At 37.8% G+C, this 15,641-nt stretch overlaps 1 protein-coding gene across 1 annotated transcript in view; it reads right to left on the reverse strand.

Annotated features, from left to right (window-relative positions):
• The window catches only part of LOC131039368 (inositol 1,3,4-trisphosphate 5/6-kinase 4), a 283,984-nt gene that overhangs the window by 95,594 nt on the left and 172,749 nt on the right, over nucleotides 1-15,641 (reverse strand). Inside the window, exon 8 of the mRNA XM_057972096.2 lies at nucleotides 12,986-13,099. Within this exon, the coding sequence (XP_057828079.1) occupies nucleotides 12,986-13,099 (114 nt within the window). The remainder of the gene's footprint in view (nucleotides 1-12,985; nucleotides 13,100-15,641) is intronic.

Here is a 15,641-nt window from a genome sequence, read left to right on the forward strand (position 1 = left end):
TTGTTCTCCACAATTGCGAGTTAATGCTCTTGTTTTCCCTCCACATGTAATGCAGTTTCCAGAACCCGAAATTCACTTGTGAGCCCATTTTTGCATCAATTTATTCCTTTCCATGTCAGTCCTGTTTGCACACACGACCTACCAAATCAATAAATTAAGGCATGGGCATTATTTTGCAAGCAGATTTCAAGATTGGAGGATGATACAATGAAGAGATACAACAATAGTTCATGGATGCAAATTATAGAATGCTTTCAAGACAAAGATGGTCATGACATGAAAAGAGGAAGGCAGCCCTTTCCCTCCTCAATGAATGGTACTACCCCGAGCAAGAAAATAAGATTGAAGTTCGTTGGCGAAAGACATAAAGACTATCAAGGGTGCAAGTTCTTGTTCCGATTCGAGATGTCTATATCGATCCTGAATACTTCAAGTTCTAGCATCCTGAAGCAACAAGAAGATTTTCAAAACAGAGGATTATGTAGTTAGAGTCATGTCTTCGGACACAGAGAATAATTTCAATTATGCATTTGTAATTTTGTTTTGACAAGTTACATGTAAAAAAAAAAAAACTTTGTAATTGCAAATTAACTCATCACTTGCACTTTTGTAATTACATGTAAAGCAACTACAAGTTAAGTTCAATTAGGACTGTAGTTGGAATAAGTCATGGTGGTTGAGAGAATTTCTCAAGTTAGTTAGGATCCTCCCACCTTTTTCTCAAGCCTCCTCTCCTATAAATACTTGAAGGGGTCTATTGTAATTTTTATTTTTTGGCAATACAACAAAATTCTACCAGTTTGTATGTGTACTCTAAGACTTTGAGATTAGATGTAAATCAGATTGCTTTCAATAAAAGAGGCAAGTTGTGTTGAGACTTTGTGCCAATTCAAGTTGTTATGTGACAACATTTTCTAGAGTTGATTGTGATTTTTGTTCTATTGTTCAAGAGGGATTTAAATTCAATCTTGCAAACTTTGAGCTGCTAATTGTATTTAGAGTTATATGTTTGGTTTTCAGATTTGGTCTTGCAAACTTTGAGCTGCTTATCATATTTGAAGCTAGTGTGGAAAGTTCAGGTGGGAAGATAGCTTGTAGACTTTGTGCTGCTTCTATTTTTAAGACTTGTGCGTGTAAGGTGTTGTGCATCTCGTAGTTAGACTTTGAGTTGCTACATACTGTGCTTGGTTACCAGAAAATCATCTAAAAAGGTTGATAGGAGAATAGATAGTTGAAGACTTTGAGCTTTCTTTCTGTTTTCCCGTCTCGGGAAAGTGACGGAGGTCTTTGTGCCTTCATGGAAACTTTGCTTCCCTTTATATTCCAAAAATTCTACAAAAAGTCTCATTTTTGTATTTGTTGTTATTTATTTCCAATTGCTATTGCTTTTCTGTGAAGAGAAAAGAGTATAGTTTTTCTTGAAAGAAGAAGAAAGACTGATGTCTCATCCATACTAAATTAGTTTAGTTTGTAGATAGGGGGAGCCTTCCCTAAATTAGGAGAGTATCATACTCACACACTATGGCTGAAACCACAATTTTGCACATCCCCCAGGTGTACAAAATTTTCAGCCAACAAAACCCATTCTAGATAAATACTGACTCATTTTTTACACCATCCAATAGATGGTATCATCTCCTCAAATCTCTCAGAGAGCCTTCTAATATTCTAGAATTAGGGCATAAGAGAAATCCTTCCATACCACCATCCAACATCCCAATTCCAATTTCCTTTTCGAGTATTGGAAAACTTTCTCACCCTAGGGATTGGATTTAAAAGCTTCACATTTGTCAATTCTTAAATTTCTAGCAAAGGCTGATGAAAATTCTAGGAATCCTCCAAAAAGTTAGACAATTGCTAATTATAAATCTCCTAGGAAAGGTGGTTGAGGATAATGGGGTGACCCTTCACCAAAAAGATCCAAATGTGGGAACCTCTAGGGAGATTTCCTATATTGAAAATTCTACTCAACTCTTCATAGTCCAATATTTCTTTCAGAGATGTTGGGTCCTGTTGACGTGTTTTTTATGACAGCGTCTAACATAGAATAAAGTCACCAACGGTCACCTTATCCTCTCTTGATCAAGATTAGTCCGTAAGCTAGGATTTCTTAAAGTTCAAACGGCTAATTCCAAGGTTCCTTCAGTGCGTGGACGTGACTCAGATGTTTGATGGGTTTGCTGATAACACAAGGGGCCTTACGCGTGTTCAATTAGAGAAGACTTATGTAAGCTCAAGGGTTTTTGTACGGATGATTTGCAATGAAAGTTCTGATTTTGGATCTTTTGGGTTTTCAATTATGCGGAAAGTAAATAGGAATAGGGTAGAGAAAATCTATGCTAAAACTAACTTAATACTAAGAACAGGAGACGGGATTGCTTATGCAATTTCAAACTACTCTTCGTTTCGCCAGCAAAGCACAACTACACGAAGGCAGTGCAATCTTCAAAGGGTGCGTGGAGGCTTTTCAGATCATCAATACAAACCATCGGATCGAACAATCTCTACTGATGACCGAAGTTAAACGCGTACACATCAACAAGCTCAGGCTAAATTTGCACGGCATACAACAATCAGCTGCACACCAAAAGTATGAGATCGGATTCGGCAACAAGTTCTCCTATCAAATCAAATTCTTCTAACAACTCATAAGCAAATCTAATCTAATTGAAGAGAGCAAAACCATGCAGATTGCCAAAGTAGAACAAGAATACACCATCAAAATTCGAACAATGCGCAAAGTTGGCTACTTCACAATCCTAATGCAACAATCTCAGAAAAAATAATCTCTCCTCCCTTACAAATGAGGGGTTCACCCCCTTATATAGGCCTCAAGCCATGATTACATGCAAAACCCTAATTAGGGTTTGCCCTAAAGATTCCCCACTCAAGGTGCAACAAGGTGGGAATCGGCCATTAATAACGGATTATGCCCATGTACAATTAATTTAAAGAGCCTAAAATAGCGCCCACTAGCACATTAAATGTGCCCCATGATGTTGATTATGCTCAGAATATAACCGACACCATCATAAATGCCCATCATTCTCTTAGTGATGGCGACATGCATAGAGAATCTGTCACAAAACCATAATGAGAAGGCGACATGCATGAAGATTCCTTATCTAATGGTGACATGCATTGACTGGACCCACGCCTAGTCAACATTCCTTCAACAATAAGTACGCCACTACTATTCAGCCAAAAGACTTTCGTCCAAAAATGGATGACCATTATCTCGCTCATTTATGGCATATGCAATGAATCTGCCGACGACAACTTCCAGTTCTCTGATGGAGACACTTGGCACATTTTCAATGTTAAAATCCATCAAGGCAATTTCTTCCTCACTCTTGGAAAAGAAGCTTTCCCACTCTGCCATGACTTCCTGCATCTTCTTCATTATACTGAAGAATGAAGAAACATTTGCAAAATGTTCCTTAAGGAATGAACCTACGAAGAAGAAATCGTGCAACTGAGATTTCAGGGAGTTCACCGTTATTCCTCTATCATTGAGTTTCTTCGCAAACAATGCTTCTATTGCACTAAGGATGTCCTCGTGTACCCCTCTAATAGACTCCTTCAAGGTGATAGAGTCAACGCTGAATATGTCAAAGGTGTTCTTTCCTGAGTAGATGGCGTAGAACCATCGGGGAAAGTCATAAGCTTCATTTTCTTGGATCACTTTCCTGTCCACCAGAGTTTGCCTCGGAGTCTTCGTCAGAGCCTTGAGTCGCGGAATGGTTAAGTCTTGGTAAATGTCCACATCCTCCCATAATCCTTCTGCTGTCTCCAATCTGTTTAGGAGGGCCATGAGCTTCGAATGAAGCTAAGCTAGATCCTCAATGAATTTTCCTGCCTCAGCATAAACGTCCTCTACCCATTCCCGAGAATTTTGTGCCATTGCTCTAATAAGCTTTGCATCATCAACCACTTCCTTGGGAAGGGAGGGAGGAGGAGTGAATGAAGGACCTGCCTCTCTGAGGGGTCTTTTGAAACTCTTGACGTATTTGCATAGGACTCTATTTTCTTCCCTTAGCCACTTACATTTCGCCTTTGATTTCAGCAACTTCTCCTTCATGGCTAAGGAAGATTCTTCAAAGTCTCCCACTACTTGACATGTGGAAGCATGGCCAAGATCAATCTATCTGATGACGTAATCCTCTTGCCTAATCTCACTTCTATCTTTATTCACTGCAGGCTCAACAATGTGCAAGGTCCGGGATCCAAATTCTTCCCTGACAACCTTGAAGAACTTCCGGGGAGTCTTTCTTTCTGTTGGTCGATCCATCCTCTTCAATAATTCCTCCAACTCCTAAGTAGGATTGATTTCTCCTTCTGCTTCATTCCCCAGCTTGCCTATCAACCAATCTGGAGCAGGAATGGAGTGGCTATGATCTTCTACATGCTCCTGTTCCTGAGATTCTTCTTCCATTTCATCAAGGATAGCCTCCACGAAGCTATCCTGGCGAGCTTCTTCCTAGTGCGGGGGACTTTCTTGCCTCTGACTTCTCGATCAACAGTGTCCTTGTGAAGCATTGATGTTGATTATATCGGGTGTTGGAATGCTCCCTAGAAGTGGACTTATGGAATGTGGAAACATCTCTACTTCCTGCACGCTCAAGGAACTAACTGGTGAATGCTCCCTTTCTGTCCTTGCTCTCTTTTGTGGAGGCTCTTCTTGTTGGGTTTCCAATTGAACCTCCTGTGGGATTTCCTGCTGGCTGTCCTTCTTTGTTGTCCTTGGTCTCTTTGGGGCAATTTTCCCTTTATCCATCTGGGCTTCCCTTCTTGCCTGAACCTGTGAAGAGCTTTCAGTTGCCTCACCGTGGCAGATTTCCCATTAGCTGGTATGTTAGATGAACATTTTCTTCCACCAACTTTCTTATGTGCCTGTCAATCCAGTGCTTAGTGAATTTCAGCACTGGTCTAGCTAGGATATTCAAATCATCCATCTCGAGCTCTGACCAATCCGGTAACTGAATAGGTTGATCCTTTACCTTCTCAAATTCAAGTTGTATCAAATCTGCATCTTCCTCCACCTGATCTGGCACCTGATAAATTTCACTTATCCTGATGGTGTCGAGGGGCAATCTGGAATGCATTCTCTTCCGAACCTCAAGGTCATCCTCGACACTTGCCCAATAATCCTATAAGTGAAACCTGTGTATGAATTTGACATCGGCAACCTTTCTGATTTGGCTGTAAGGATCAAATTGGGCCATGGATGTATAAAATGACAAGCAATAGAATGCCAATTCCCCTGCTGCACTTTCAGCGACTTCCAGACCTGGGCATATTTCCATGAAGTCACCCAGAACAACTGAAAATTCAATTGATTATTTCTTCTTCTTCTTCTGCAGCTGATCATAGGCAGTTAACTGTCTCATGAGCTCCAGCAATACAAGCTTGTCTGATGGATATCTGGGCAACTTGTATGACTGGAAGGAGAATCCTTGCGTCCTGATGTAGGTGAATTTAGGGAATTGTAAGAACGCAACTCCATACCTCCGGACCAAGGTACTTGCTTGCGGTGACATCCTTATGTGCAACTTCTTCTGCATGAGCCGCGTCAAGTACATGGTGAAGGTGTCATTTGCCAACCTGTAAGAATTAATATTGTGGAGATGCAGCTGGGGATAACGTTCATGTACTTTTAACTGAGCTGGTCAGCAACCCATGATTTCTCTTGCTGGCAGCTCATCGAATCCTCCTCTTTGCGCAAGCATATAGAACAGGTAGGAGCTCATAAAAAAGTATTGGGATCTTTTCTCTTTTAGCCTCTTCAATTGCTCATGCAAGTAGTGACTAATCAATCTAGCCCAGTCGATCAGCGTATTTGAATTCACGATCTTGCCTATGTAGAAGAACATCCAGGCCTCAAAGTTCACAGAATGTGGGCATCCCATTACTCTGCTTAGCATTTTTATCAAGTCTACATACTCCTGCTTGAACTCGAAGATGGTGAGAGTTTTGGGCATCTTGGAAACGTGCACTCTAGGCTTCAACAACCACTATTTATTAATCAAATCAGCACACCTAGCCGGACCTGCTTCATATACTGCTTGAGCTCCGCTGCTGGTCCTGTACATCATGGAATAATGCGAAGGAATTCCGAAAGCCTCACCAATTGACTTCGGAGTCAATGTTGCTAGCAGCTTGCCATCTGGCATTGAGATTGTTTTTCGCTCCAAATTGTAATGTGTTGCACATTCCAAGACCAGGTCTGGGCATTGAATAGCAGGAGGAAAACCAGTTGCCACAACAATTCCACTTTTCACAATTCTGACAACTGTTGGGGATGGATTGTCCCCTGTTGTTCCGAACATTCGGATCTTGAATGCAGCCAGGTTGAATGTGCGTAGATTAGTATCGTTGATTTCATCCCATCTTGAATTCAACCGCGAATGAGGGAGAAAACTTTTCATTTCTGCCTTGATCAATGCCTACCTGGAGACAGTGGCTGCCTTGCTTGATTCCGCCATCCTGGAATCTCCTTTGAAATGATAGAAACAAAGACTAAGTATGACTATTCTTCACTTCTCCAACTCTTCTTTCCTGAATCTTGCACGTGAGAAATGAAATGCCTTTCCAAACATATAGAATTCTTAAGAGGCATTAATTTAGCAACTGCATTCATGATGCGTCATACTCTCCCCAATCACTACGCCATGCAAAGGCAACTTCCCATGTGAATGAGTTCAAATTTAGAATTTTCCTTAAATGCTCCAAGTCATGTGTCATACTTGGAAGATTCTCTTCGCTAACTCGCTGATTTTCATCCTTTCCAATTTTGGAGGGAATTCGAAGGATTCTCTCAGGATTTGCTTGATTCCATTCTAACTTATCGTATCCTGCTTTTGAAGGAATTTCCATGTCTCTTTTCAACATCCCTATTTTTTAGGGATCCTCCTAAAATTTAGGAGTCAGGTTCATTGGATGGAGAATTTCACCCTGATTATGAATCTATAAAATTTTCCACACTCCATCGAGATTCGATGTCCAAAAATAGCAAATTCAAAAATTTGCCCGAGAGGAATTTTGCTTTATATTCCTCCTCGACTCCTCCGATTCCATGCCTTAGGCAAAATTTCAACTTTTTAGCTTGGGCGTTGAATTCACTATGCCTTGGAATTTTTTCATTTTTCGCATCTTCCATGGGTATACCATTTTGGGCACCCAATCACTCCCTTGGGCGGAATTTTCACTATGTGGAGGATTCATGAAACTTATCCATCCATCCTTGCCTAACCCATTTTGGCGCCCAACTGCATCCTTGGGCGGAATTTTCACTCTGTGGAGGATTCATGGAATTTTTTCATCTATCCATGCCTGACCCATTTTGGCGCCCAACTGCATCCTTGGGCGGAATTTTCACTATGCCATGGATTCATGGAATTTGTCCATCTATCCTTGCCTGACCCATATTGGCGCCCAACTGCATACTTGGGCAGAATTTTCACTATGCCATGGATTCATGGAGTTTGTCCATCTATCCTTGCCTGACCCATTTTGGCGCCCAACTGCATCCTTGGGCGGAATTTTCACTATGCCATGGATTCATGGAATTTGTCCATCTATCCTTGCCTGACCCATTTTGGCGCCCAACTGCATACTTGGGCGGAATTTTCACTATGCCATGGATTCATGGAGTTTGTCCATCTATCCTTGCCTGACCCATTTTGGTGCCCAACTGCATCCTTGGGCGGAATTTTCACTATGCCATGGATTCATGGAATTTGTCCATCTATCCTTGCCTGACCCATTTTGGCACCCAACTGCATACTTGGGCGGAATTTTCACTATGCCATGGATTCATGGAATTTGTCCATCTATCCTTGCCTGACCCATTTTGGCGCCCAACTGCATACTTGGGTGGAATTTTCACTATGCCATGGATTCATGGAATTTGTCCATCTATCCTTCCCTGACCCATTTTGGCGCCCAACTGCATACTTGGGCGGAATTTTCACTATGCCATGGATTCATAGAATTTTTCTAGTTCAACTTTCCAAACTTAGGATAATTTGACCCTTTTGCAATTTTGGAATGACTTCCTGAACCTTGGTGAATTTATGAGCTTTCCAATTTAGGCATAGGCTTCCAGCACTTGATCAATTTCTGGCTTTCTCTGTCTACTGTCTGACTTACCGGAATTAGAAATATCTGCGAACGTCTGATCCTTGTCGCCTTGTCTGATTGACCCTGCCAGTACTGACTTTCCAAAAATAGAAACCTTCAAAGTGTCAGCGTTAGACCCCTAGACAGGATGCAAGAATGACTTACTATAAATAGAAACTTACTAAAAATAGAAATTACTAAAAATAGTAGGTTTGATTTTTGGCAAAATGACGACATTCCGGGACTCGGAAAAATCCCTAAAAAATAGGGACTTTCTAAAAATAAAAAGTTGCTCTATTTGGGCTCAAATTTTACTGGGAGGTTCCTTGAAGGGTCCTGATTCCAGTTGTATGTTCAGTTTTCCCAAAACCCTAACAGAAACCCCCTAAAATCTAGGACAGAAGGCAGAAACCCTAAAAAGGGACAAAAGAGGCCCTAGACTTCATAGAATTCACTCGACAGAGAAGCAGATCACCTCTAACTGACCCTCGAACATCCGCAAAGCGGAGAGATTGAAGAGATTGCCACCAACACACACAAAAACCAAGACCAAACGACCGAAAGGGCCTAAAACCTAGGGGGGTCCCTATTTGGGATGGGGTGATGTGTGATTAGGTCACAACAGGTCCACTAGACTAAAGGAATTAGAAAACATGCCCAAAACAGCTTTGCTCCTAATGTCAAATTTTGTTTTCCCAACCTCCAAATTTCGGCACCTCTTGCTAACTTTGAAGTATACACCTCCCAAAGCAATGAGAGGGAAGTGCTTTTTCTCTTCCAAATCTTGCCGCAAAGATTTCTTCATGATCTTTTCAAGACTTCGATGCTGACTTGTGGTATATGGAAAGGGTCAATAAAACACTTGATGAGAAGAAATCTCCCATCTAGGGATACACACAATCCATTCCCAGAACTTAGCATAGTGTCATGTCCCCTTTTCATAATATTTTAAGTTGAGCCCAATCATTTTATCTTCAAAAGAGTAACTTGAATATTATTATAGATCCAATGTAATGTTTAAAAAGTGTTTTCAACATTTTATTCAAAATATAATTCAAAAGGGGGTCTGTTGGATGTAATTTAAAAGTATTTTTTAATTCAAAATCAAATAGCATGCCTTAAGTAAAGTACCTATAAAAGGGAAGTCAAGGTTTGCATCAAATCGTCCATTATCCTTTATCATCATTTTCGAATTTGAATTTCAAATTTGCATTCAAGAATGGAAACTTTTTGTTGGCAATTTTTGGAGGACGAAAACCCTCTTGAAATCTCTTCATATTTGAGGACAAAGGCCCTCATTTCTGTTTGGATGATTCTATACAAGGGTCATCATTGTGCTTCAACTAGAATGATTTAGATTTGCAAGAGAATTCCATATCAGTTGCATTATTGGAACTTTGAATTTATTCATATATTGCTGGTTTTTCCACATGGTTCCTGTTGTGAATAATTTATTATCAGCTCAAAAATAGGATCAGACGTCACAGATATGATGCTTTAGCATATAGTTATCTGGACAATATGAAAATTGTCAAATTTTAATATTATTTTTGCTAAATATAATATTATTTTTGCTAAATATAATATTATCATTATTATTATTTTGGCTGACCAATAGCTGCCATACCATTTTAAATATGAGATTGTAGCAATTTTATTTTATTGGTGACTGCATGTTTTCTATGACTACTAAGAATTCCCTAAGCGTGGACTAGTAAGTCTACTGCATATTATTTACAAGGGTTGTTGTTAATTAAGCACAGCTGTCTGGAAGGGTTTAATCTAATTCTGTCAATAAGTGGAACTCATCACATATAAATCGTTTTCTTTGCTGAAGTCTATACTTTTTAAGGGGGGTTGCGTAAGGCATCAACAAGCTGCCACAGCCTATTAAAGGGGGAAAATTAATATTTAAGGATGCCTAAACATTTCCAACACCCATCACAATTTTCTGAGGTTAGCATTAATATTAATGTTATTAATATTATATATATTTGTTGTTATTTTGATAATTGACTGGATCGATTTCTAAAAGTCATATCAATATTTGAGTTTCAGATCTGCCATTATAACAAAACTATTTGGTAATTATAGCGGCAGTCCTATAGTTCCTATTTAAATTCAATATTGCATAATCAGAGAAATAAAAAAATGAAAAGAAAATATATCACAAATAAAATAATAATATCTGATTATTATTGAGGTTCATATCGTTGTTCTGCTTCTTTAATTTAATTGCATATTTTCAGTCAGCTTTATTTATAATGTTTATAATTATATTCAATATCAGCCAACCTTCAATCTGAAAATTTACATATTATTGTTTAGCATTAGCCTTGGGTTTGAAATTGATACATTACTATTCAATTACAAGTTTTACGAATCAGAAAATAAAAAAGTGTAAATTTTTCCAAAGATTGTGTTTTACTTTCAGTTGCATATCCACAAAATATTATAAAAGTTGCAAATTGTTTACAATCCCAATTTGGGAACAAAACACAGTTTGAAAGGAATCCTCTAAGATTTACCAAAGGAGGGATTTACCAGCAACCATAAAAAGTGGAACACCCAGATATTTAATAGACAACCAATTCTGAAACTAACAAAATTTTCTATTCTACCCCACAAAAAACACAAGATATTAGTGAAAGCAATTATTTCATCATCTCCACTTCAACTAAGCTTTCCTCCCCAAACAAAAAAGTGTTGTCAGAAAACTGCTGATGGATGAAGGCTTCTAAGTTTTATGTAGCCTTGATGCCTTTCAAAATGTCTTCTCTTTGGGCTTCTTGAAAGATCAGCCCAATGCTTCAACCATGAGAATGAAAAGGAAGGGAGACAAAGAATCTTCTCGATGAAGCCCCCTCGATGCCCCAAAGAAGCCAATCAAGCTTCCACTCACTAAGACTGAGAATTTGTGTCCCAATATGCAACTGAAAATCCATTCTTTCTAGGCTAAGAAAAAAAAAAACCTTCCCAGGATTTTCAGCGAGAAACATTACTTCAGCCTATCATACAATTTTTTTTGTATCTCCCATGATAAACATAGACTTGAGCTTGTTTTGGGCAATTGAGTGGAAAATTTCATGACAAATGATGATTCCTTGTATAATGGCTCTATCTACAATAAATCTACAACAAACCATCTTTGTTCCAAAGAAATGGGATCAGGCAAGATTGATCTTAACCTCAAGGCCATCAAGAAAATCAGATTCCTTCTCGTTCTAGTGGAGGTGTGAAAAACTGTATTCATATCACATTCTTTAACCCACAGTTCGCTGGATTTTTGTTTCCAATATGTTTCTTCTCGCATTTGTACTTCAAAAATGTCAGCCAATAGTTGCTTTTCTTCAAGAAATGCATTCTGATCCATTCCAAATGCAAAGAATCTTCACTGAGAGCTGCCAATTCTTATTGAGTCAATTTGCAAAAAAAAATTTGAAATGTGAGATGTTCCATTCCTTCAATCATGCCTTTAAGAAAGCCCATTTCTTCCCTAGCACATGTATTTTAGATATTTCAGTTCGAGATGCCTCTTTCCATCAAATGTCTATCAATTTTTCAATATCTAGATATCTGTGCCACATCATTTCAAATTTAAAAAGGCTTTCTTGAGGCACATTACAACCCTAAGACAGGAAGAATCCTATAGTCTAGAATCCAATTCATTGCAAGCTAAGAGGGACAGACAAGAAAGCAGTCCAATTGAGTTTGGGGCATGTGATGCAGGATCTTCTCAACCTTACTTTGGTCATTTATCTTCTGTTTTTTTATTGATGCCAGTGACATGAGTTTCTAAATTCATTTGTGTACAGGAGACACAATTTTATCAATACCAAAGTAACTCTTATTACACATCTGCTTTCAAGATTGAAGTTTAGATTTCAACATCACGCTATTCACCTATTTTTTGGTTTATAATTGTACGGCAAAGTTAGTTGATTAGCTGTGAAAATATTATATGTTGACCTGATATAAAATTTATACCATTATATTTTCCCAAAATTTGCTATTTTGTAAAGAGTTTTGAAGTTTGATGAGTTTGGGTTGAGTTGTGTTTATATTTTAAATTGACTTGATATTAAATATAAACCATTATATTTTTCCTAAATTCACTATTTTGTAAAGATTATTGATGTTTGGTAAGTCTGGGTTGAGTTTTTTTCCCAAGTTCAAATCCAACTAAAAAATCGGCTTGACTAACTTTTTCCTCTCAGCACTACAATTAAAACCTGATTTGTAAATACCATACATATTCCATGGTTAATTCACCAACAAAAATCATATCCATGAATACACAATTTAGTTGATTGGATCATTGGATGACTCAAAATGTGCTAAGAAATTAGTTGGTTAACTGCTCTAAGTTTTGTAAACTAAGTATGCATAAAAAAAAATGATAAAGAACTGTAAAACTACAGAAAAAATAAATCTCAACATGATATGCATGCCATCGAGAAACCAAATCTGGGAAAACAACAAAAGAGTAAGGCCTTGCCATCTCTTGCTAATAATATGAAGCCCATATGTTGAGAAATATAATGTGTGGTTCTTCAATGTTTTGAGAAGCAGTTAACATTCATATGGTCACATATGATTACATTCTTTTTGCTTACTTTCCATTGTCAAATACATACAAGAATATAGTCATACTATTCATCAATGCCATAGCCAGTTAAAACACAAAAAAAGCACTATTAGTAGACATCATAACTGATTTATATTACAATCCAATGAATTCCTCTTCCAACATATGATCGAATCACTTCAAAGCCTTTGGTACTACTCATCTCTAGTTTTTGTAGCACCTAACTTTAAATCCAAATCAACAAATTATATTGTAGAGGATTTAAAAAGGAAGTACCATGGTATGAGCGTCTGATACCCCACAGGCAATCTGTGGTTTTACAATTGCTGGAAGGAATAATTGTGCCTGATCAATTCTTTCCAGTAAATTTGGTTCATCAAAGCTTGAGATCTGCAAGATTTTACAAATGTAGTAAGCTAAGAAAATGTTTTAGAATGAAATTAAAAAACTTATTTCTTATCAATTCAAGCATAAGTTTTGTTATATAATGGTTCTATGCACATATTCAAACTGTCAGAATGGAGATTCAAATAAGGTTTTCATGGTAATTGACTTGATTTAGTAAAGGCCAAACTCAAAAATCGTACTTCACGATGAATGAAAAGTTAAGCATTTCCAATAAATGATGGGCCAAACCATCATTTTCAAGTCCAATTTCCTGTGGCACGCACATAAACATTATCTGATATAAACTCACATTATTGCCAACTGTTATTGTAAAGACATTAACAAACCAGTTATTTAATGTAAATTTCCACAACTACACATCCTTCATGTTTGATGTAGCTTATGAAATGAAATAAGCTATAATACAAAAAGTGGTTATTTCATATGTTCAAGCTACTTCAAAACATTATATTTTGGTTTCTCAATCCTTAATTGCATTTTAAATTTATTTAATAGCTCCTCTACTACAAAATTTCCATTCAAAATGTCCAAGGTGTGGGATCTGTTAACAGTGTCCATGTGTAGACACTAACCATTTCCCCACTGCAGGGAAATTCGCCAGACAGTCATTACAGAAACTGGCTTCCCGGTGGGTTGGGATTTTACAGCACTTCAGTATCATTGTAAAGCATTTCATCTACAATGGTTGTATCTTCTACACAACACTTCACTGTGATTTCATCATGATACCTGTTGTACCCATATGGAATTTTTTTGACTGAATCATCTTTTGAGATGTCCTTATTTATTTCTTGTTTTGTGATTCACTTCCAAATCCTTCTCTCTCTTAGTCATGAATGTTGTATTTCTCATTTCTTGTCAATGTCTTTGCAAACGCAACAAAAGGAGCTTTTCAATGCATCAAGTGAGGCAAAGATCAAAGCTCAAATGAGGGAGAAATAGCAAAAACACTCTAAGGCATGAGGGGATACAAGTGATACATGCTTCTACAAAGGATGCCCCACCTTGGTAGATCAGATGTCCAAATATCCCATCTGGATCATTGGTGCATGCCTAGACAAAGCAGGGCAATTTTAATGCTTAAATTGTAAAACGATCATTTCCAAGGAGAGGAAAGTTTTTAAGTGTAAATAGAGGCACTTAGTCTGCCAAAGCACAGCTCCTTGAGAGATGCACCAAGTCAAACACAAAACATAATAGAGAGGTGCATATTGTCAAGTGTATGCCTATCGATGTGGGGGAAAAATTCAATGTCAAAAAAGCATGGAAAAATGATCAGCCTTCAAACTAGTGTGTGCCTAAAGTTAAACATAGCAATCAGAAAGTTGCAAGTTTAGAAAAACAAAATCCTATATAAAAGTTTGTGCCATGTAAAAGGAAGATCAAGTTCAAGTTTAAAAATTAAAAAAGTGCATCTCTGTGTTAGGGCATGCACTCATCCAAAGGAAACCACCAAAAGTTGCAAGTTTTAAAAATAACATCAAGAGGAGCAATGCCATTCATTGCCTGACCAAGCAAGGGTCTTCATTTGACTATGTAACATGCAGCCCTGATTATTTTTTTTAAATTGTTTTGCAAGTTTAAAATGCTAATGTAATGGATAGCAACAGTTTGCTGATTGGAATTATTTCTGATTTAATTCATTCTTTTCCATTAACATTGCATGATACATAACATAGAAATTTATAAGAACAAAATGCATCAACCAAACTCTATTCTCTTAACCTTCAACATACTTTGCATTAAATAAAAAAATGAAATACAACTAACATGTGTGGACCTGGAAGCATTACTGGTACTTGATCAGCTCACACTCAAACTCCTTCCTTCCAACAACTCATAGAATGACACATTTTTTTGATGGTTGTTTAACCCAAAAACAACTAAGAACTTCTGAAACCAAACTAAATTCATTCAAGGAGTCCCATGGCTTAAATGAAGGCTTCCAATCATGAAAATCAGACTCAGAAAATTGCTGCAACCAAACTGAGCACTTCACCAAACAGGGGCGATTTCAACAAGTAATTTTCAGGTATCAACAAGGCTCCAAATCTGACCTCAAACATTTAATTCAGTTCCTAGGTATTCAAGCACTCCTGAAGGAGAAATCAGACCTTTCCAAAATGCAGATCTAAACTTCTGAATGCTCCCATGTGCCAAGGAGAAGTTGGGCGCTACTCCCTAGAGGGGTGATTTCTCTTGTGAATTCAGATCTTCATCAAACTTAGCATATGATACATGGAAATGGGGCACCCAGCTGCAAGGAATCCAATAGATCAATACCCAGAATGATATAAAATTCATCCAATGAGATATAAGCAAAAATGTGGTTCTCTAAATGTCTGAAAACAATAAAACCAGCACTGAGAAATTGCTCAAAACATAACAAACTCGAACAGAACTCCCAAAATGAGCTAAACACACCAAAATGAATACCCACATCAAAAAGATTCATAAATCTTCATCCATACCAATCCCTTGTCTCCAAACTTCAAGTCAAAATCACTGAAAACTTGAACTGTAA

This window comes from Cryptomeria japonica, chromosome 10 (assembly GCF_030272615.1).
Source record: "Cryptomeria japonica chromosome 10, Sugi_1.0, whole genome shotgun sequence".
Taxonomy (NCBI): Eukaryota; Viridiplantae; Streptophyta; class Pinopsida; order Cupressales; family Cupressaceae; genus Cryptomeria; species Cryptomeria japonica.